The following is a 24,321-nucleotide window of genomic DNA, read 5'->3' as shown; positions in this document are numbered from 1 at the left end:
AAAGTGTCACACATGTGGTATCGCCGTACTCAGGAGAAGTTGGGGAATGTGTTTTGGGGTGTCATTTTACATATACCCATGCTGGGTGAGAAAAATATCTTGGTCAAATGCCAACTTTGTATAAAAATATGGGAAAAGTTGTCTTTTGCCAAGATATTTCTCTCACCCAGCATGGGTATATGTAAAATGACACCCCAAAACACATTCCCCAACTTCTCCTGAGTACGGCGATACCAGATGTGTCACACTTTTTTGCAGCCTAGGTGGGCAAAGGGGCGCATATTCCAAAGTGCACCTTTCGGATTTCACCGGTCATTTCTTACACATTTTGATTGCAAAGTTCTTCTCACACATTTGGGCCCCTAAATTGCCAGGGCAGTATAACTACGCCACAAGTGACCCCATTTTGGAAAGAAGACACCCCAAGGTATTCCGTGAGGGGCACAGCGAGTTCCTAGAATTTTTTATTTTTTGTCACAAGTTAGTGGAAAATGATGATTTTTTTTTTCCTCTTTTTTCCTTACAAAGTCTCATATTCCACTAACTTGTGACAAAAAATAAAAAATTCTAGGAACTCGCCGTGCCCCTCACGGAATACCTTGGGGTGTCTTCTTTCCAAAATGGGGTCACTTGTGGCGTAGTTATACTGCCCTGGCAATTTAGGGGCCCAAATGTGTGAGAAGAACTTTGTAATCAAAATCTGTAAAAAATGGCCGGTGAAATCCGAAAGGTGCACTTTGGAATATGCGCCCCTTTGCCCACCTTGGCATCAAAAAAGTGTCACACATCTGGTATTGCCGTACTCAGGAGAAGTTGGGCAATGTGTTTTGGGGTGTCATTTTACATATACCCATGCTGGGTGAGAGAAATATCTTGGCAAAAGACAACATTTCCCATTTTTTTATACAAAGTTGGCATTTGACAAGATATTTTTCTCACCCAGCATGGGTATATGTAAAATGACACCCCAAAACACATTCCCCAACTTCTCCTGAGTACGGCGATACCAGATGTGTGACACTTTTTTGCAGCCTAGATGCGCAAAGGGGCCCAAATTCCTTTTAGGAGGGCATTTTTAGACATTTGGATCCCAGACTTCTTCTCACACTTTCGGGCCCCTAAAAAGCCAGGGCAGTATAAATACCCCACATGTGACCCCACTTTGGAAAGAAGACACCCCAAGGTATTCAATGAGGGGCATGGCGAGTTCCTAGAATTTTTTTTTTTTGCATAAGTTAGCGGATATTGATTTTTTTTGTTTTTTTTCTCACAAAGTCTCACTTTCCGCTAACTTAGGACAAAAATTTCAATCTTTCATGGACTCAATATGCCCCTCAGCGAATACCTTGGGGTGTCTTCTTTCCGAAATGGGGTCACATGTGGGGTATTTATACTGCCCTGGCTTTTTAGGGGCCCTAAAGCGTGAGAAGTCTGGAATATAAATGTCTAAAAATGTTACGCATTTGGATTCCGTGAGGGGTACGGCGAGTTCATGGGAGATTTTATTTTTTGACACAAGTTAGTGGAATATGAGACTTTGTAAGAAAAAACAAAAACAAACAAAAAATTTCCGCTAACTTGTGGCAAAAAAAAAATGGCTGAATGGAGCCTTACCGGGGGGTGATCAATGACAGGGGGGTGATCAATGACAGGGGGGTGATCACCCATATAGACTCCCTGATCACCCCCCTGTCATTGATCACCCCCCCTGTAAGGCTCCATTCAGACGTCCGCATGATTTTTACGGATCCATGGATCGGATCCACAGAACGCATGCGGACGTCTGAATGGAGCCTTACAGGGGGGTTATCAATGACAGGGGGTGATCAGGGTAATCAGGGTGATCACCCCCCTGTCACTGATCACCCCCCCCTGTAAGGCTCCATTCAGACATCCGCATGATTTTTTACGGATCCATGGATACATGGATCGGATCCACAGAACGCATGCGGACGTCTGAATGGAGCCTTACAGGGGGGTTATCAATGACAGGGGGTGATCAGGGTAATCACCCCCCTGTCACTGATCACCCCCCCTGTAAGGCTCCATTCAGACGTCCGCATGTGTTCTGTGGATCTGATCCATGTATCCATGGATCCGTAAAAATCATGCGGACGTCTGAATGGAGCCTGACAGGGGGGTGATCAATGACAGGGGGGTAATCAATGACAGGGGGGTGATCAGGGAGTTTATATGGGGTGATCAGGGGTTTATAAGGGGTTAATAAGTGACGGGGGGGGGGGGTGTGTAGTGTGGTGTTTGGTGGGACTGTACTGACCTACCTGTGTCCTCTGGTGGTCGATCCTAACAAAAGGGACCACCAGAGGACCAGGTAGGAGGTATATTAGACGCTGTTATGAAAACAGCGTCTAATATACCTGTTAGGGGTTAAAAAATTCGGATCTCCAGCCTGCCAGCGAGCGATCGCCGCTGGCAGGCTGGAGATCCACTCGCTTACCTTCTGTTCCTGTGAGCGCGCGCGCCTGTGTGCGCGCGTTCACAGGAAATCTCGCGTCTCGCGAGAAGACGCGTATATGCGTCCAGGAGGAATAAAGCAACCACCTCCCGGACGCATATACGCGTACGGCGGTCGGGAGGTGGTTAAGGGGGTCAAGAAGAGAGTTTGCAGAAAGATAGTTTATTAAGCAAGAGTGGACAAGACGTTCCAGGAGTTTAGAGATGGAGAGGTTACAGATAGGTCAGCAGCACAGGTCGGGTCAAGAGATGTTTTATTTTAGTAGCAGGGTTATAACAATAGTGGTAGGTTGTGGTGGCTCACTAGCAAGTAGTTAAGGTATGGTGCTGCAAGCTCATATAGAGGGAATCACCCCACCCTCTCTTACAAGGCAAATTTAGTAATAGAGTAATGAGCGAGCACTCATACACTTGGCAACCAGATTGACATGTGCAGAAAATATTTATTAAATCCCCATAAAATACAAGTAATAAAATGTATAAGAACAATGTAGCAATAATATACAACATTACAGTCACATATATTATGGTAGATATGATCGACACTATATTCATATGACTCAATAGTGTCGATAAATTCAATAATATATATCACACCAAAAAACTTCAAGTATATGCTGCTATTTGGGAAGAGGGGGTATTATCTTCTAGCGCTCTATCCCAATTTGGAAAACTGAATGTCACTGAAAATGTTGTAGGTGTATTCACTGGGAGCGCAACATGTTCATAAAGTGTCCACAGGAATCCTGATAACGTGAAGAGTCTCTTATAGCTTATCCTTTTAAAGTCGATATGAGCTTTGAATTGAAGAAAACTTTAAATCGATATTTGGCTTACCGTCTAGCGTCTGCTGTCTCCCTATTGCTTCAATGGAGCTTTAAATATTTGCCGGCTTATTCAGTCGCTCCATACAGCAAGCTGGTTTACATTTCGCGGGAGTTCCAAAGATCGCAGGAGTTGCCGCTCTGTTCCGCAATTTCCTTTGGTGCAGCTTTTGACGATCAGAATAGTTGATCCTTTACAGAAGAAAATTTCGACAGTAAAGGATCAACTATTCTTATCGTCAAAAGCTGCACCAAAGGAAATTGCGGAACAGAGCGGCAACTCCTGCGATCTTTGGAACTCCCGCGAAATCTAAACCAGCTGGCTGTATGGAGCGACTGAATAAGCCGGCAAATATTTAAAGCTCCATTGAAGCAATAGGGAGACAGCAGACGCTAGACGGTAAGCCAAATATCGATTTAAAGTTTTCTTCAATTCAAAGCTCATATCGACCTTAAAAGGATTTGCTATAAGAGACTTTTCACATTATCAGGATTCCTGTGGACACTTTATGAACATGTTGCGCTCCCAGTGAATACACCTACAACATTTTCAGTGACATTCAGTTTTCCAAATTGGGATAGAGCGCTAGAAGATAATACCCCCTCTTCCCAAATAACAGCATATACTTGAAGTTTTTTGGTGTGATTATATATTATTGAATTTATCGACACTATTGAGTCATATGAATATAGTGTCGATCATATCTACCATAATATATGTGACTGTAATGTTGTATATTATTGCTACATTGTTCTTATACATTTTATTACTTGTATTTTATGGGGATTTAATAAATATTTTCTGCACATGTCAATCTGGTTGCCAAGTGTATGAGTGCTCGCTCATTACTCTATTACTAGGGTTATAACAATGTTTGAAAGATGACGGAAAGATACCAGAAGAGAAAGAGAGGTTAAATATTGCAGTAAAGTGAGTAATAATAGCTGGGGAGAGGGAGTGAAGAAGATGTGAACAGGTCGTGGGTCGAGAAGAAGAGAGAAGCCTGGAGAATTATTCATCTGTTATAGGGTCAGAAGAGGAGAGCGAGAGCGTGCGGAGGTGTGGGAGGGAGGAGGATTGAAATTGGTTGGGGAGATTATTTCCTGCCAGATGTTACCAATCTTGTCTCTGAAGTAAATGGCCCTGTCATCAGTGCAGAGGTCAGTGATGGGTACATGAACTTTAGGGTCTAGAAGCAAATGAAAAGTGTCGGAGTCATTTTGGTTTATTTGAGAGTGAGGAGATGAGAGTTGAAAAACTTCTGTTTGGCATTGTTGTTTTAAGCATTCATTTATAATGGAGGAAGTCTTCTGATATTCGCAATTTTCTCCATAAGCGTTCTGTACATCTGGAGCAGCGCTGGAGAATACATGTTTAGGTGTGTGCCAGGGCTGCCATGTTCTGTGTCGGGACGGTCGGATTGCTATTGGAGCTGCTTCATCTAGGGTGATTTTGAGGGTTCGGCTGTAATGATTGGCAGCCAGGTCCAGACAGGAGAGGGAAGACATTGGGGTAAGACTGTAGGGTGTCAATGAGTTGCTGGCAGTTAATGGTGTGTATGTTTCTATAAGTATAAGAAGTAGGATTGTCATGATGAGAAGAGGGAGAGGTCTTAATAGTAAAGGAAGATTGTGGTCAGAAAATAGGGAGGTGGAGTTAATAAAGTTTGAGACTGCGCAGTGAAGGAAGAAGACTAGATCTAGTATATTGCTCTGTTCGTGTGTGGCAGAGGAAGAAAGTTGTGATAGTCCAAGAGAGGAGGTAATAGAAAGAAAGTGAGAGGTTGATGGGGAGATGGGGCCATCAATGGGGATATTAAAATCACCCATAATAAGAGTTAGGTATACAGAAGATGGGAAGTGAGGAAGCCAGGCAGCAAAGTGATCCAGGAGTTGGTGGGGGGAGTGTGGGGGCCGATAGACAACAGCAACTGCAGGGGGAATGGATGGAAGAGTCTGATGATATGGATCTCAAAAGAGTGGAATGTGAGAGAGGGTACAGGGGGAATGACCTGAAATGTGCAATGTGGAGAAAGTAGGATGCCTACTACTGTCATCAGGTCTGGAGGTATGGGAGAAATGAAGTCCACCATAGGATAAGGTGGCAGGGGAAGCAGTGCCAGAATATTGAAGCCAGGTTTCTATAAACACCATCAAATTCAGAGATTGTTAGAGGAAGAAGTCATGGATTGTGGGGAGTTTTTTACACACCGACCGTGTGTTCCAGAGAGCACAGTTAAGAGACAGGAGATGATGTACAGGGAATAGTAATAAGATTTCCAGAGTTTCTATGTGTGGCAGGTGAGAAGCTGAAGTTAGCAATAGAGTGAGGGCCCAGGTTTGGTGAAATATCCCCTGCAGCTAGTAGCAGAAGAACAGTAAGATTTGTAAGGGTGTTTTTTTTTTTATATGCTGCACCATGGAGAAAGATGGGTCAGGGTGATGTATGAGGGTAAAAAGTGCATGTGAACTGAGCAGGGGTGAGGGAAGGAGGGAGGGACTGATATGGAGAAAAAGGTTTTGGACAAAGAGTTTTTGGCTCGTTCTTGACATGAATTTTATAGTATTTTATAGGAGGGCATGAATTGTACAGGTCATTAGTGCAGCCTCATCTAGAATATACAGTTCAGTTCAAATACAAATACATAAATGCAGGAAATTCTGAAGGTACAGTGTCCAATGATGATAAAAGGCTCCTTCACTATAAAAGCTGTGACGTTACTGAATAATCTAAGAACTGGACGTAACAATCACAGCAGTCACTACAGGTTCTACATGGAATGTACAATCAGGTCCATAAATATTGGGACATGGACACAATTCTAACATTTTTGGCTCTATACACCACCACAATGAATGTGAAATGAAACGGACAAGATGCGCTTTACCCGCAGACTGTCGGCTTTACCCGCAGACTGTCGGCTTTACCCGCAGACTGTCGGCTTTACCCGCAGACTGTCGGCTTTACCCGCAGACTGTCGGCTTTACCTGCACACTGTCGGCTTTACCCGCAGACTGTCGGCTTTACCCGCAGACTGTCGGCTTTACCCGCAGACTGTCGGCTTTACCCGCAGACTGTCGGCTTTACCCGCAGACTGTCGGCTTTACCCGCAGACTGTCGGCTTTACCCGCAGACTGTCGGCTTTACCCGCAGACAGTCGGCTTTACCCGCAGACTGTCGGCTTTACCCGCAGACTGTCGGCTTTACCCGCAGACTGTCGGCTTTACCCGCAGACTGTCGGCTTTACCCGCAGACTGTCGGCTTTACCCGCAGACTGTCGGCTTTACCCGCAGACTGTCGGCTTTACCCGCAGACTGTCGGCTGTAATTTGAGGGGATTTACATCCAAATCAGGTGAACGGTGCAGGAATTACAGCAGTTTGCATCTGTGCCTCCCACTTGTTACAGGACCAGAAGTAATGGGACAATTGTCTTCTCGGCTGTCCCATGGCCGGTGTTTGTTATTCCCTCATTATCCCAATTACAATGAGCAGATACAAGGTCCAGAGGTCATTTCCAGTCTGATATCTGCATTTGGAATCTGTTGCTGTCAACTCTCAAGATGAGATCCAAAGAGCGGTCACTATCAGTGAAGCCATCATTAGGCTGAAAAACACCACAAACCCATCAGAGAGATAGCAAAAACATCAGGCCTGGCCAAAACAACTGTCTGGAACATTCTTAAAAAGAAGGAACGCACCGGTGAGCTCAGCAACACCAAAAGACCCGGAAGACCACGGAAAACAACTGTGGTGGATGAGCGAAGAATTCTTTCCCTGGTGGAGAAGACACCTTCACAACAGTTGGCCAGATCAAGAACACTCTCCAGGAGGTAGGTGTATGTGTGTCAAAGTCAGCAATCAGGAGAAGACTTCACCAGAGTGAATACAGAGGGTTCACCACAAGATGGAAACCATTGGTGAGCCTCAAAAACAGGAAGGCCAGATTAGAGTTGCCAAACGACATCTAAAAAAGCCTTCACAGTTCTGGAACAACATCCTATGGACAGATGAGACCAAGATCAACTTGTACCAGAGTGATGGGAAGAGAAGAGTATGGAGAAGGAAAGGAGCTGCTCATGGTCCGAAGCATACCACCTCATCAGTGAAGCATGATGGTGGTAGTGTCATGGCGTGGGCATGTATGGTGCCAATGGAACTGCTTCTCTGGTATTTACTGATGATGTGACTGCTGACAGAAGCAGCCGGATGGATTCTGAAGGGTTTCGGGCAATATTATCTGCTCATATTCAGCCAAATGCTCCAGAACTCATTGGACGGCGCTTCACAGGGCAGATGGACCATGACCCAAAGCATCCTGCAAAAGCAACCAAAGAGTTTAAGGGAAAGAAGTGGAATGTTCTGCACTGGCCGAGTCAATCCCCGGACCTGAATCCGATTGAGCATTTCACTTGCTGAAGACAAAACTGAAGGGAAAATGCCCCAAGAACAAGCAGGAACGGAGGACAGTGGCAGTAGAGGCCGGGCAGAGCGTCACCAGGGATGAGACCAGCGTCTGGTGATGTCTATGCGTTCCAGACTTCAGGCTGTAACTGACTGTAAAGGATTTGCAACCAAGTATTAAAAAGTGACGGCTTACTTGCTTACCCACAATTACTTTGCGTTTGATGGTGTGCACTACCTGCAGATCCGCGGAGTGTCAATGGGGGCCAAGTTCTCACCATCTCTGGCCAATCTGACAATGTCATATTGGGAGGAGAGGTACATTTATGGCCTGAGCAATCCATTTGGATCTGGCATGGTCTGGTACGGCAGATACATCGATGACATACTAATGGTGTGGTCGGGCGATGTGTCTGCCGTCCCGGACCTCCAGTCCTATTTTAATGGTAATGATTACAACCTCCGGTTCACATGCTCGACACATGAGTCTCGCATCAACTTCTTGGACTTGACACTCCGCGGATGCCCTGGTGAGGTGGTGCACACCATCACATACAGAAAGGAGGTGGCAGGTAACTCCATTTTAAATGCAAGGAGCCACCACCCACTGCACACCATCAGGGCAATACCCGTGGGAGAATTTGTACGCACAGCTCGGAACTGTAGTAGAATAGATAAACTAAGTGAAGAATTTGACAAGGTGGAGAAAAGATTAAAAGACAGAAGTTATCCAACCTGGATGATTAAAAGGGGGAGAAAGATTGCGTTACAAAAGGACAGAAAAGATATATTATTTGGTAAGCCAAAATATGACCCCAAGCACCGGGGTTCTGGTGGCAGTGTAGAGATATCAGGTGACAGTGACCAGGACACTATTCCCACTCTATCTTTGACATATAGTAGTGAATTTAATTTAATTAGTACGGTAATTAAGAAATGTTTGCCTATTTTATTCGATGATGACATTCTGTATCAAGCCCTCCATCCGGGTTGCAGAATTGTCGCCAGAAAAGCTACTACTCTGTCCTGCTCGCTGTCACCTTCTCTCTACACTGCCAACAAGATGAAAGGTAACTTCTAACCAAGTTGGCTGAATTACAAAGGCTTTACTAAATGTGGAGGGAGCCCTTGCAAAACCTGCAGATATGTAATACCCACACAAACCTTTGATAATTCAGCGCACTCACAAAAATTCCCTATCCGCATTTATATTAACTGCAACACGGAAGGTGTTATACAGACGTGGACAAAATTGTTGGTACCCTTTGGTCAATGAAAGAAAAAGTCACAATGGTCACAGAAATAACTTTAATCTGACAAAAGTAATAATAAATTAAAATTCTATAAATGTTAACCAATGAAAGTCAGACATTGTTTTTCAACCATGCTTCAACAGAATTATGTAAAAAAATAAACTCATGAAACAGGCATGGACAAAAATGATGGTACCCCTAACTTAATATTTTGTTGCGCAACCTTTTGAGGCAATCACTGCAATCAAACGCTTCCTGTAACTGTCAATGAGACATCTGCACCTCTCAGCAGGTATTTTGGCCCACTCCTCATGAGCAAACTGCTCCAGTTGTGTCCGGTTTGAAGGGTGCCTTTTCCAGACTGCATGTTTCAGCTCCTTCCAAAGATGCTCAATAGGATTGAGGTCAGGGCTCATAGAAGGCCACTTTAGAATAGTCCAATTTTTTCCTCTTAGCCATTCTTGGGTGTTTTTAGCGGTGTGTTTTGGGTCATTGTCCTGTTGCAAGACCCATGACCTGCGACTGAGACCAAGCTTTCTGACACTGGCTAGTACATTTCTCTCTAGAATTCCTTGATAGTCTTGAGATTTCATTGTACCCTGCACAGATTCAAGACACCCTGTGCCAGACGCAGCAAAGCAGCCCCAGAACATAACAGAGCCTCCTCCATGTTTCACAGTAGGGACAGTGTTCTTTTCTTGATATGCTTCATTTTTTCGTCTGTGAACATACAGCTGATGTGCCTTGGCAAAAACTTCGATTTTTGTCTCATCTGTCCACAGGACATTCTCCCAGAAGCTTTGTGGCTTGTCAACATGTAGTTTGGCATATTCCAGTCTTGCTTTTTTATGATTCGTTTTCAACAATGGTGTCCTCCTTGGTCGTCTCCCATGTAGTCCACTTTGGCTCAAACAACGACGGATGGTGCGATCTGACACTGATGTTCCTTGAGCATGAAGTTCACCTTGAATCTCTTTAGAAGTCTTTCTAGGCTCTTTTGTTACCATTCGGATTATCCGTCTCTTAGATTTGTCATCAATTTTCCTCCTGCGGCCACGTCCAGGGAGGTTGGCTACAGTCCCATGGATCTTAAACTTATGAATAATATGTGCAACTGTACTCACAGGAACATCTAGTTGCTTGGAGATGGTCTTATAGCCTTTACCTTTAACATGCTTGTCTATAATTTTCTTTCTGATCTCTTGAGACAGCTCTTTCCTTTGCTTCCTCTGGTCCATGTCGAGTGTGGTACACACCATATCACCAAACAACACAGTGATTACCTGGAGCCATATATATAGGCCCAATGGCTGATTACAAGGTTGTAGACACCTGTGATGCTAATTAGTGGACACACCTTGAATTAACATGTCCCTTTGGTCACATTATGTTCTGTGTTTTCTAGGGGTACCATCATTTTTGTCCATGCCTGTTTCATGAGTTTATTTTTTTACATAATTCTGTTGAAGCATGGTTGAAAAACAATGTCTGACTTTCATTGGTTAACATTTATAGAATTTTAATTTATTATTACTTTTGTCAGATTAAAGTTATTTCTGTGACCATTGTGACTTTTTCTTTCATTGACCAAAGGGTACCAACAATTTTGTCCACGTCTGTATATACTATCAGGTGCACCCACTGTGATCTCATGTATATAGGCAGCACTTCTCGCAAATTTAAAAGCCGAATTCTGGAACACCTGAACTATATCAGCAATCCCAATAGTCTGAATATCTCCAACATAGCCAGACATTTCATACAAGAACATGCACGCCAGGTTTCGTTTTTCCAGGCATATGCCATAGAGAGAGTCCTGACATCCAGACGGGGGGGGGGGATCATCAGAAAAAAATCCTTTTACGCGAGGCCTATTGGATTTTTAGACTTGGAACCAGAGTTCCAATGGGACTCAATCTAAGGAAGGAATTAATGTACATATACCAGTGAACCATTGTCTATTCAGACCAATACTACTATATAAAGCAAAATAAGAATGGTCTGGGATACAATTGTTTATTCATTTTCCTTCCATCTACAATGATTCTATATGTGAACATGATTAAACAGGAGATACATGTTTTTCCCGATTGTATACATGGCAAGAAGACACATGTCCACATTACCCTGGCCAAAAAATGGGGATTCCCTTACATAACTCATCAAGGGCTAATGGAAGATAACTGCCATACAAGTTTATTTGAGTGGTCCTTTAAAGTTGAAGTTATAATCATTTACTGATATATCTGTATTAAACCATCTCAACCACAGTCCAATCTAACATCAAGTACTTGTATTTATAGGCTGCAACCATGAAATGTATTGTAACGAAATGCTATGTAACACTTTACAACTCTATGATTCAGAACTTGCGACAGAACTGAAGGCCATCCGTTGTTATCAGCATATGTTTTTAATTTGTAAGGTGAAGAGTGTTCACATTTTGCGACTTTTTTCTGTTCAATGATCATGTTTTGTGGCAATGCCAGGGTTAATATACCCAGAGAATGGTCGCTTAATGTGTTCCCTATTACACCTGTGATTGAAACAATGAGAGTAAAAGGTGTGTCATTGTGTGGCAACCAATGGGACTGAGGACTCGCTCCCAGAATTTGGAGGAGGAGTTCTTCAATCCCTTTTAAATTGTGGGGTCACAGTCTGACAAACTGTTACGACTAAGGGTACTCACCCTAAACGCGTCAACGTTTTGTCTTGTAAGAAGTGGTCTATGTCCGTTTTTATTCATTGATTTAATAAAGAAGAGCTGAAAAGAGGATCTCAATTGTCTCCAGGACCTTCCTTCCTTTTTTTTACTTCAAGCCTGCCAAGGGAACACTCCTGCTGTAATTCCTGCACCGTTCACCTGATCTGGATGTAAATCCCTCAGATTACAGCTGACAGTCTGCAGGTAAAGCCGACAGTCTGCAGGTAAAGCTGACAGTCTGCAGGTAAAGCTGACAGTCTGCAGGTAAAGCTGACAGTCTGCAGGTAAAGCTGACAGTCTGCCGGTAAAGCTGACAGTCTGCAGGTAAGGCTGACAGTCTGCAGGTAAAGCTGACAGTCTGCAGGTAAAGCTAACAAGTCTGCAGGTACAGCTGACAGTCTGCAGGTACAGCTGACAGTCTGCAGGTACAGCTGACAGTCTGCAGGTACAGCTGACAGTCTGCAGGTAAAGCTGACAGTCTGCAGGTAAAGCTGACAGTCTGCAGGTAAAGCTGACAGTCTGCCGGTAAAGCTGACAGTCTGCCGGTACAGCTGACAGTCTGCCGGTAAAGCACATCTTGTCCGCTTCATCTCACATCCATTGTGGTGGTGTATAGAGCCAACAATTTTAGAATTGTGTCCATGTCTGCAGGTACAGCTGACAGTCTGCAGGTAAAGCTGACAGTCTGCAGGTAAAGCTGACAGTCTGCCGGTAAAGCTGACAGTCTGCCGGTAAAGCTGACAGTCTGCCGGTAAAGCTGACAGTCTGCCGGTAAAGCTGACGGTCTGCCGGTAAAGCTGACAGTCTGCAGGTAAATTTGACAGTCTGCAGGTAAAGCTGACGGTCTGCCGGTAAAGCTGACGGTCTGCCGGTAAAGCTGACGGTCTGCCGGTAAAGCTGACGGTCTGCCGGTAAAGCTGACAGTCTGCAGGTAAATTTGACAGTCTGCAGGTAAAGCACATCTTGTCCGCTTCATCTCACATCCATTGTGGTGGTGTATAGAGCCAACAATTTTAGAATTGTGTCCATGTCCCAATATTTATGGACCTGACTGTACTTGCAATACAATATTAAAAAATGTTATGTCTGCAAAGTACTTGGGTGATTATTCATCCTGATGATCACCACTTAGGCCGATCCTTAGATCAGTAAGGGTTTGAGTTGTTGTCCTTCATCTGGATATTCGATGCTATGGCTCCTTTTTCTTTCTCCTCATGTTTTTCTTGTGTGATTCTTGTAGGGAAATTCTGGTGAAATGATGACTGGACTGGAAAAACTCATCATTGTGTCAGTGAATGGTAAGAGCTTGTGATAAATCCTGTGTTTTAATGTGAAAATACAGGGAGCAGTGGCCACGCAAGAGCGCTGTGCTCCCATTCATTTCTATGGGGCCAACGGAAATAGCCGCGCCAGCGCTCAGCTATTTTCGCCTGCCCCATAGTAAGGACTGGAGGGCGGCTGCGCAAGGCTCCGTTTACGAGATAGGTGCAGGTCCCACCTCTGGGACCTGCACCTATCAGACAATGGGGGCATATCTTAGCAATATGCCCTCATTGTCTTAGATGACACAACCCCTTTACGGGCTTTTCCCGCTGTCCATGTATTAAATAGAGGTTTGTTTATCAGATTGGTGGCCATGTAGTATTACAGAACAATTACCCTGCAGTGGTCACAGAAGAGAGATGTCAGACTGCTCTGCTGTTTGCCGATGGTGCTGGGAATGGCTCTGATTTTTAAGGATTTGTCTTAGGATACAATCCCTTTAATTACTGGAAGTATAAGAGTCCAGTTTCCAAGGGTTGGGGGTTACCTAATTATTCCTTTGTATCCCCAGTTTAATGAGTTAATCTATGAATTAGTGTGTCCCCATTTCTGTCTTGGCTTGTTGACTATATTTTAATAAGTTAGCTCATCGTATAAATAGGTACAAGTGATGAAATATAAGTAATTTTATTTTGTAAATGTCTCTTTTTCCAGATGAAGAATCAATCAGAGACTCCCACAAACATCTCATTCGACCCCTATATCATGACATGAAAGATCAGTCATGGATCAGAATACAAAGACTTGGACATAGACTGGAAAGAACATTTTCATGTCCTGAATGTGAGAAGTGTTTTACCCAAAAATCTTATCTTGTTAGACATCGGAGAAGTCACACAGGAGAGAAGCAATATTCATGTTCTGAATGTGGGAAACATTTTAGAAAGAAATCTAATCTTTCCCTACATGAGAGAATTCACATAGATGAAAGGCCATTTTCATGCTTAGAATGTGGGAAATCCTTTACTAGGAAATCAGTTCTTGTTGAACATCAGAAAATTCACACAGGAGAGAAGCAATTCTTATGTTCAGAATGTGGAAAGTGTTTTAATCTTAAACATCATCTTCTGAGACATCAAAGAATTCACACAGGAGAGAAGCCATTTTCATGTCCTGAATGTAAGAAGTGTTTTAGTCTTAATTCATACCTTATAGAACATCTAAGAACTCACACAGGGGAAAAGCCATTTTCATGTTCAGAGTGTGGGAAATGTTTTACCCAAAAGTCAGACCTTGTTAGACATCAAAGAAGTCACACAGGAGAAAAGCCATATTCATGTTCAGAATGTGGGAAATGCTTTCAAAAGAAATCAAATCTTTTAATACATGAGAGAATTCACATAGATGAAAGGCCATTTTCATGTTCAGTATGTGGGAAATGTTTTACTAGGAAGGCAGTTCTTCTTGAACACCAGACAATTCACACAGGAGAGAAGCCATTTTCATGTTCAGAATGTGGGAAATCTTTTACTAGGAAATCATATCTGGTAGAACATCAGAAAATTCACACAGGAGAGAAGCCATTTTCATGTTTGGAGTGTGGAAAATGTTTTGCGCGTAAAGATTCTCTTGAGATGCATCAGAAAATTCACACAGGGGAGAAGCCATTTTTATGCTCCGAATGTGGCAGGTGTTTTTCCCATAAATCAAAACTTGTTGAACATCTGAGAACTCACACGGGAGAAAAGCCATTTTCATGTTTAGACTGTGGGAAATCTTTCACTAGAAAATCATATCTTGTTGGACATCAGAGAATTCACACAGGAGAGAAGCTATTTTCATGTTTGGAATGTGGAAAATGCTTCATGCGTAAAAGTTCTCTTGAGACACATCAGAAAATTCACACAGGGGAGAAGCCATTTTTATGTTCTGAATGTGGAAAATGTTTTACCCAGAAATCAAAACTTGTTGAACATCTGAGAACCCATACAGGGGAGAAACCATTTTCGTGTACGGAGTGTGAGAAATGTTTTAGGCGTAGAAATTCACTAGTGGAACATTTAAGAATTCACACTAGGGAGCAGGCATATTTATGTCATGAGCATAGTAACTGTTTCAGTAAGAAAAAAAATCTAGTAGAATATTTACTTTACAGAGGTAAGAAGCCATTTTCATGTTCAGAATGTGAGAAATGCTTTGCTATGAAATCACATCTTGATTCGCATCAGAGAACTCACACAGGAGATTATCCGTTTTCATGCCTTGAATGTGGGAAGTTGTTTAAGCTTAAACATCATCTTGCAAGACATCAAATAATTCACACAAGAGAGAAGCCGTTTTCATGTTCAGAATGTGGGAAATGTTTTAGAGAGAAATCTGGTCTAGTTACACATAAGAGAAGTCACACAGGAGAGAAGCCATTCTCATGTCTGGATTGTGGGAAGTGCTTTATGCTTAAAGATTCCCTTGTGGAACATCTAAGAACTCACACAGAAGATAAACCATTTTCATGTTCGGAATGTGGGAAATGCTTTATGCTTAAAGGTCACCTTGAGAGACATCAGAGAATTCACACAGGGGAAAAGCTGTTTTCATGCTCAGAATGTGGAGAATGTTTTACCCAGAAATCAACACTTGCTGAACATGAGATAATGCACACATAGGAATAGCCATATTCAGGTTCTGAAAGTGGCAAATGTTTTACCTAGAAATCAGGTCACGTCAAACACAGTGGAGAAGCTATTAGCAAGTCCTGACTGTGGCAAATGATATGACCAGAAATGTGATGTTAAGTATCAGATAACTCAAAGTGGAGCTGCTATGAAATATGGCTGGTGTGGAACTCCATTGTAGAACCTGCTGCCCCAGAAGTCTTTATGATGTAGATAGGGTATCAGATGGAGGGGGATTCAAGACCTCTCACCCTGATTGGCCAGTTGTTCCCTACTGTAGCTGGCGCTGGATCCACACAGCTCACTCTGTTGTGTCATGGACGGAGCAAGTTACGATTCATGTCAATGAGAGCAGCTGACCCCAAAAAGCCCTAACCCCAAAAAGCTCCTACAATTACACATTGGACAGAGCTGTGTAGTTCTGGTACCAGAGGTAGAGAACAGCTGATTGTCGGGGTCCAGGTGTCGTACCCACACAAATCAGATATTCAAGACCTATCGTGAGTATGAGTCATAAATATAAAAGTACTGGACCCATTTAAATGCCTGGCTACAAGACAGAATACCGAGAGATTTCTTGTTTGTTCTCAGTGAGGGCTGTTCTATCTAATGGCCTGAATCTTCATCGAGAAGTATCCCCAAGAGGGGGAACATCAAGGGCTGATTGTGGAGCAATGTGAACAGTTTCCCCCAGTAAACGATCACTTAATTTATTTAAGGAACCTGGGCACTCTGAAAAAGGGCGCCTGTCAATAAGTCGGACTCGCCCATCCACTGACTCTTATGTTCTGATGCTGGGCTCTACTTCCTGGTCCTCTTGAGTTACAAATGTAAATGGTAACTGCCATTGTTTTGTTAAATGTATAGGGCAAGTTATAATGAATTTTTTTTCAATATACTTTATTTATTGATTTAGAAATTTTTCATGAAAAAACTGACCCTGAATTGACTTATGGCAGTTAGTTGTAGTACTGAAAAGTGAAGACGTTCTGCCCTCACTGCCTCCCTCATATATTCACTAAAGATGGCTATATATACTATATACTTCGGCACAGACTCGGCAGTGATCAGTTTCCATGTGATCTGTACGCCCAGCGTGCTGACTAGTGAGCCACAGGAGCATCGGAAATGATCTCCTGCATCTCTCGGCGGCTAGTCAGTTAGCAAGTGCACTGGGCATTCAGATCTCATGGACACTCCCTGCTGACAGTGTGCCGATGTCAAGGCAGTATATCAATATATACTGTGGCAATGTGAACATTGAGGTGTTGTTTCCCCAGGTTCCAGTCCGGGACTTAGGGCTCATGTCCAGGGATCCTATTTAATCCTGCTACTGGATCCTGGGTGTGTCTTACTCTGGAGAGTGTGCAGCAGAGGCCTGGTGAGGCTCTGTCAGTGTGGTCTCAGCTAGGCAAGGCTGAGGGGCCACGAGGCTATGCAATAGCCTGGACTTTGGGGAACTCAAAGACACCCGGGAACAAGCATTGAAAGGTCAGAGTCAGGAGGACTGCTAGACCACAACCCCCTCCAAAGGTCCTGCACTTGTTACAGCCTGAGGGCTGGTGGACTGTATGTCTGGGGTGAGCCGCACCTGGTTCCATGTGGGAACGCTATCGTATAGCCGAGTTAGGGATACGATGTTTATTATGTTTAGGTAGAGCCCAGACGGGGAGGCTTTTGTTTTATGCCATGTTGTGTATGAAGAGTGTAAAATAAATTGCACTGTTTGGACCTGAAACCCAGTGGTTATGAAGATCATTGTGAGAATGACCCCCGAATAAGAGACGATCCCTTACAATTGGTGGAGGATGCGGGCAAGTTGTCCATGAGAGAAGGGCAACGGTCGGTTGCTAGGGGCAACGCTGAGACTGCAGGTGCTGCTAAAAGCTGTTTTTTGCCGTGTGTGGAGTTAAAGGAACGGAAGTTTTTTTTTGTCCAGTGGAGCAGGTGCTGCTCATAAGAGTGAGGACTACTTTGCTGTGGTGCAAGTAAAACTGCAGTGAATTAAAGGGCCAGTAGCACAGCAAAAGTGGACTTGTGGCTGAAAGCTTTTCCTGCTACCATGGGTCTCGGGGAAGAGCACGTCCGGCGGCGCTGGCGCATACAGCAGGCAGAAGAAATGGCCATAGCAATTGGCTACAATTGGTTGAAGAGAAATACATATCGGCTCGATATGCCGAAGAACATGACCGAGCGGAGGCTGATGCTCGGGAGAAAGAGTCCAAGGCCCTCTCCTTGGCTAGAGCCCTTGAAGAAGTGCCTGAGGAGCGAAATGAATTAGAGAGGCTGAACAAGCAACTCAGAGCAGAGATAGAAGCTCTCATGAGCTCAAAAGATGCCATCTATGAGGTGGAGAAGCGTAAGCGTGCTCCTGCACAGCAGGTAGAAGAAAGTGAGAAACCGAAAGAGGAAGATCCTCTGGAAGGTGCCAAGAAGTCAGAGCCTGGAAACTTCCACTTATCAGGGTATCCCAACTTCTCAACTGGGGTTCAGAAAAAGGGCCCTGTTCAAAACGGCCAATAGAAGCTCAAGGAACTACTATATGCCATGCTTTAAAGGCTAGGCTGAACGCACTGGCCCATGGTAAATCTCTGTTCCACCAGAAGTTGTGGATTGGCTCAAATCTTGCACAAGAGGAGTTGTCGCCTCACTTCGCCCTCAAACAGGATCTCTGGCCTTAGACAACAGCTTCCAGAGATTCAGCTACTCCATTTAAACCATCATTTTTTACACCTAGATTACAAGCTTGAAGGAGGCTGTGGACCTCCTTTATGGTCACCTTTATCTGTTAAAGCACCTGTTCTGAGGTTTCACGCTGGGGATCCAAAGCCTTGTGAATATATACGGAGACGTCTGGTAGGGGATGAGATTTGTTTGCTGTTTACAGCTTTAGGTTTCTGTTCTTGGCACAGAGAATGTGTCATCAGAAAATGACCTACTGTTTAAATCACTATTTTATGTTTAACATACAATACTCACAAAAAGGGATATTTGGCTTTGGGGTGAAATTTCTGGAAAATGTAAAAAGTTCCAGCTCGGGCATTTCAGTAGAAGCAGAATGGTGATTTCCTCATCTCAGACAATTTATTGAAACAAAAGCCATCACAAGTGGTGGGTATACCTCCACAAAATATCAGTGACTCAAGAACTTGTCATGTGGCCTTGAGCTTCAATTTCAGCATGACAACGTCTCCTGCTGTTCACAAGTCGCCTTATTGTCCTCTGAGGCATGGCATCCCACTCTTAAAGGGTGGCCCTCAGGTCATTGAGGTTCTGGGGTACAGAGTTACGAGCCTCTACACGGCGACTCCCATAGGTTAGCTGGTCCCATAGATTTTCAATGAAATTCGTGTCTAGAGAATGTGCAGGCCACTCCATCTGAGGTCCCCCAGTCTCCAGCAGCCATTCCCTCATGACGCAACCTCGATGAGCTGGTGCACTGTGCTCCATAAAGATGACATTAGGCTGGTGTTATTCATTGTGCAGATGCAGAATGACTGAATTATTGATGTTCTTCAGGTAGTATGAGCTTGTCACTATACAATTCACAAAGTTTAGGGAGTTCTGTATTGACTAGAGACACCTGCCCAGACTGTAACACCACCACCACCAAAAGCTCGTCTGGTGACAATAACGACTGATGCAGAGCGCTCTCCTGGACGTCTCTAACATCTTTGATGGCCATCATTTCTGCTCACAGTGCATCGACTTTCAGCAGTGAACAGCACTGAAGCCACTGGTCCCTCGTCCAGCGTAGATGCTCCCTGGCCCAAGACGATCACTCCTGTGCCTGGTGGTGCGGTCAGGTACCTTGCAGGTCGTCTAGCATGCAGACGATGCTGATGTAAACGGTTTTCAATAGTCTGACGTGACACTTGGATGCCTCTCACCTCCCTTACATGTACCTGGAGTTGTGTGGCATTCATCATCCGGATCCACAGGGCATTGTTCACAATGAAGCGGTCATCAGTGTGGGATGTGGCCACAGGACGTCCACGTCTCTGCCTTTCTGTGACTCTTCCAGTCTCTGTATCTCTGATACAACCTGCTGATGGTCACGTCCGTGTGAGAATATCCTGCTTGAAGCCTCACAATGGCCAGGTACTGTTGATTAGGGATGAGCGAACCGGAACCGCCCTGTTCGTATTTGTACTGAACATTACGGTGTCCGGGTACCAGAACACGGACATTTGTGCAAAAAAAGTGCTCAGAGTTTAAATAAAGCTTGTTGAAAGGCTGCAGCACAGCCAATAAACAAGCGATTAAGCTGTGGGCACTTGTTAGCCCTCACAGTCATGCCCAGTATTGGCTGTGATTGGCCAGAGCACCATGTGACCATGCATGCATAAATGCTGGATCACATGGTGCGCCGCCATTCTGCTCTTACTAGTGTAGGGACAGGACGCTGCTGCAGGGAGGGAGAGGGTTAGGCTTTTATTGTATTTAATAAGTCTGTGGGTGACCTGTAGGCATTTATGTCGGTGCAATACAACACCTTGAAAAATAACTGAAATAAAGTGGCCTGAATGGGAGGAAATGCTCAAAAACCCCAAACCCTGTGGCGTGTTTATAACCGGGGGAGCAATTACGCCACATGTGATCGGTTGCTAACGGCAATCCCCAGCAAAAACGCATACAATGGAGGATGTCAGCAGTGGACCAGCTGCACCACAAAGGCATCCTACACAAGATGGGGTAATGTGTGGATGCAAATCTAAAAATACATAAATCACTGCGAAAGGTGCCCCACAATGATATGCAACTGACAACACTGGCTAACCCCTCAATACAAGACCTTGGCACCTAACCCCTCAATACACGACCTTGGCACCTAACCCCTCAATACAAGACCTTAGCACCTACCCCCTCAATACAAGACCTTAGCACCTACCCCCTTAATACAAGACCTTAGCACCTAACCCCTCAATACAAGACCTTGGCACCAGTGACACTGACATACAACACCTTGGCACCTAACCCCTCGATACACGACCTTGGCACCAGTGACACTGACATACAAGACCTTGGCACCTAACCCCTCAATACAAGACCTTGGCACCTAACCCCTCAATACACGACCTTGGCACCAGTGAAACTGACATACAAGACCTTGGCACCTAACCCCTCAATACAAGACCTTGGCACCTAACCCCTCAATACAAGACCTTGGCACCTAACCCCTCAATACAAGATCTTAGCACCTAACCCCTCAATACACGACCTTGGCACCAGTGACACTGACATACAAGACCTTGGCACCTAACCCCTCGATACACGACCTTGGCACCAGTGACACTGACATACAAGACCTTGGCACCTAACCCCTCAATACACGACCTTGGCACCTAACCCCTCAATACAAGACCTTGGCACCTAACCCCTCAATACACGACCTTGGCACCAGTGACACTGACATACAAGACCTTGGCACCTAACCCTTCAATACAAGACCTTGGCACCTAACCCCTCAATACAAGACCTTGGCACCTAACCCCTCAATACAAGACCTTGGCACCTAACCCCTCAATACACGACCTTGGCACCAGTGACACTGACATACAAGACCTTGGCACCTAACCCCTCAATACAAGACCTTGGCACCTAACCCCTCAATACAAGACCTTGGCACCTAACCCTCAATACAAGACCTTGGCACCTAACCCCTCAATACAAGACCTTGGCACCTAACCCCTCAATACAAGACCTTGGCACCTAACCCCTCAATACAAGACCTTGGCACCTAACCCCTCAATACAAGACCTTGGCACCTAACCCCTCAATACAAGACCTTGGCACCTAACCCCTCAATACAAGACCTTAGCACCTAACCCCTCAATACAAGACCTTGGCACCAGTGACACTGACATACAACACCTTGGCACCTAACCCCTCGATACACGACCTTGGCACCAGTGACACTGACATACAAGACCTTGGCACCAGTGACACTGACATACAAGACCTTGGCACCTAACCCCTCAATACAACACCTTGGCACCTAACCCCTCGATACAAGACCTTGGCACCAGTGACACTGACATACAGTACTTAATCGGGCTGTTCAGTTGACCTGTAGGCATTTGTGGTCGGAAACCTGCATTTGCATTAACTACAGGTTAATAAAGGTAAGTTAAAGGGGAAAGAACAGGGAGAAGGACAAGCAGAATACACAGTATAGCAGGTTCTGCAGTAGTTTCCACTTTTACTACGTCCACTTCTGCAGTACGGACACTGAATGAACAATATTCCCAAAACTATCCCTAACTTCACAGTTGGGTGCGCATCGCCTTTATCCCAGTGGACCGCTTACAGTCCGTAGAAGCGTGCTGTGGGGCCCAATGTCGTTCCTTTCTTTGATAGCGAAGCGTCCTCTCCTCACGGTTATCACGATATCTGAAGCAATGAAATCCTCCTCAGCAGGCAGAGAAACCAAATGGATGCAATGGAGTCCAACAGCCGGTATCATTCAAGACACTGACAGTCCTGCAGAATCCGTACACTGATAAATCCACTCTATCGGATATGTATCACAAACTTCGCAATACGAAAAACATACCTCTGACTGCTAATGTCTTCTCCAGCTGAGAAAGGGAACTGGAGGTTCCAAATCTCACTAGGCAAATGAGGGACGGGTTTGAGTTCATAAGAAAAGCCCTGTACAATGAACAATGGCACGAACCCCAATTCAGAATATTATGCCTTTAACTTATCCTATAGGGACGCACCTGCCCACGATACTAGACAATGCCCTAAGTGCTCCCTACCTAAAGCGGGACTCCTGCATAGTCTATGGGACTGCCCAAACCTGCAACCCATTTGGGAGCAAGCAGTTAAGTACATCAAGACGGTTTAGGAAGTAGAGGTGCGCCTTATACCATGTACCAAGGGACCAAACGGATCCCGAGGGAGCTGGGGTATCTGAAAAGGGAGTACACATAAAGGGCTATTCTAAAACACTGGTTACAGACCAAGCCCCCATCGTGGGGTGAAGTGATAGGGGCCATGACACAAGAGCTCCATTTAGAAAGATTGGAAATGGAAAAGTCAATTAGCAAGATTGTTAAAAAGTGGAAAAACTTCATAGAGGTCGCGCTGTCACCGGGAGAAATGAAGGAATTAATGTCTCCCTTCACTCAAACCGCATGGTACGTGGGAGCAACCAGCAGGTAAATTGGGCAAATTGGAGGTTTAAATACTAGGGGAGCACCTGGCGACATGAGGATTCTGTGGTCTCATTATGAATTCATAAGTAAGGAACAAAGGTGCAGTACTAAATCGGACAAACGGAAAAAAAAACGAAATAAAAACTCTCTCTTGTTGGCGAAGGGGGGGTGGTCACACTTTATTAGTTTAAAATGAAAATGGAGACCTGTGAATGGACTATCTCATACTCGTATGTCACATGTTACCATGTTCCAGCGTCTGTGCTCGGAGACCTGTGAATGGACTATCTCATACTCGTATGTCACATGTTACCATGTTCCAGCGTCTGTGCTCGGAGACCTGTGAATGGACTATCTCATACTCGTATGTCACATGTTACCATGTTCCAGCGTGTATGTTTGTAACATGTCCTCTTCTTTCTTCAATAAAAAGATATTGGAAAAAAAAAAGATGACTTTGTGTTATCCCACTAGAGATATTGGTAACTCCACTCTGGGGTGTTACACGTGCCCCCTGATTTGGTGGTCTCATGCATGATGTAATCATTAACCACTTTATGCTGCTTTTAACCCCTTCCCGACTGCCATATAGAGATGTCGCGAACATAAAATTTTCCGTTCGCGAACGGGAATTTCTGCATATGTTCACGAACCGGGCGAACCGCCATTGACTTCTATAGGCAAGCGAATTTTAAAACCCACAGGGACTCTTTCTGGCCACAATAGTGACTGTGGCATGCCGGAGGTACAACACCAAGGGTCCCCGAAAGGTGAATTGAATTGATTTTTCAAATGGGGAGATGGTTAAAAAATTGCTGGCTCCCTCCCCTTTGTTTGAATCCACGCCACGGTCACTGCGTCTGCGCCGTGCAATTTACTGTCACACCCGATATGAGTGGTATTTTCTGTAGTACCATTCTCATCAGTTTAATCCCTGTTACGTCCCCAATCTGGGGTCCATTTATTGAATAGATTTTTCAAACGGGGAGATGGTTAAAAAAACGCTGGCTCCCTCCCCTTTGTTTGAATCCACGGTCAGTGCGTCTGCGCCGTGCAATTTACTGTCACACCCGATATGAGTGGTATTTTCTGTAGTACTATTCTCATCAGTTTAATCCCTGTTACGTCCCATATCAGGGATTGCCTTTTGTGAAAACAAAATTAGGCCGGGTACCTTCGCCTGCCTTCACAGTGACAGACCAAACTCTGATACACCAAACTGAATTGATTTTAGGAACCGGGAGATGGAAAAAGCAGCTTGGTCGGTCCTCTTACTCCCAAGTTGGGGCACTGCGCGTGCACGGAGCAATGTGCTGTGACACCCGATATGAGTGGTGTCTTAACTAGTCCTATTCCTATCAGTTTAATCCCTGTTACCTCCCCTATCCGGGGACGTGTGTCGAATTGGTTAACCATTGTCGAATTAACGAACCATTATGACATCCTGGAATAATTTAGTTCTGAGCTCTGTACTTGCTTTGTATTGGAATTGATGGGGATTTTTTAAATTGTCTGCATTATTTCTAATAAACTATTAAGAGACTTTATTATGATTTTTTTATTT

General features: G+C 44.5%; 1 protein-coding gene across 1 annotated transcript in view; it reads left to right on the top strand.

The window, feature by feature from the left end:
• LOC122937912 (zinc finger protein 420-like) overlaps positions 1–17,171 on the top strand; it is a 149,661-nt gene extending 132,490 nt beyond the window's left edge. The window contains exons 12-13 of the mRNA XM_044293100.1: positions 12,900–12,957; positions 13,637–17,171. Coding sequence (XP_044149035.1) covers positions 12,900–12,957; positions 13,637–15,585 — 2,007 coding nt within the window. The 3' untranslated portion in view covers positions 15,586–17,171. The remainder of the gene's footprint in view (positions 1–12,899; positions 12,958–13,636) is intronic.
• Positions 17,172–24,321: the final 7,150 nt, after the last annotated feature.

This window comes from Bufo gargarizans, chromosome 5, assembly GCF_014858855.1.
Source record: "Bufo gargarizans isolate SCDJY-AF-19 chromosome 5, ASM1485885v1, whole genome shotgun sequence".
NCBI classification, from domain to species: domain Eukaryota; kingdom Metazoa; phylum Chordata; class Amphibia; order Anura; family Bufonidae; genus Bufo; species Bufo gargarizans.
This window is presented reverse-complemented; position numbering and strand designations above follow the sequence as displayed.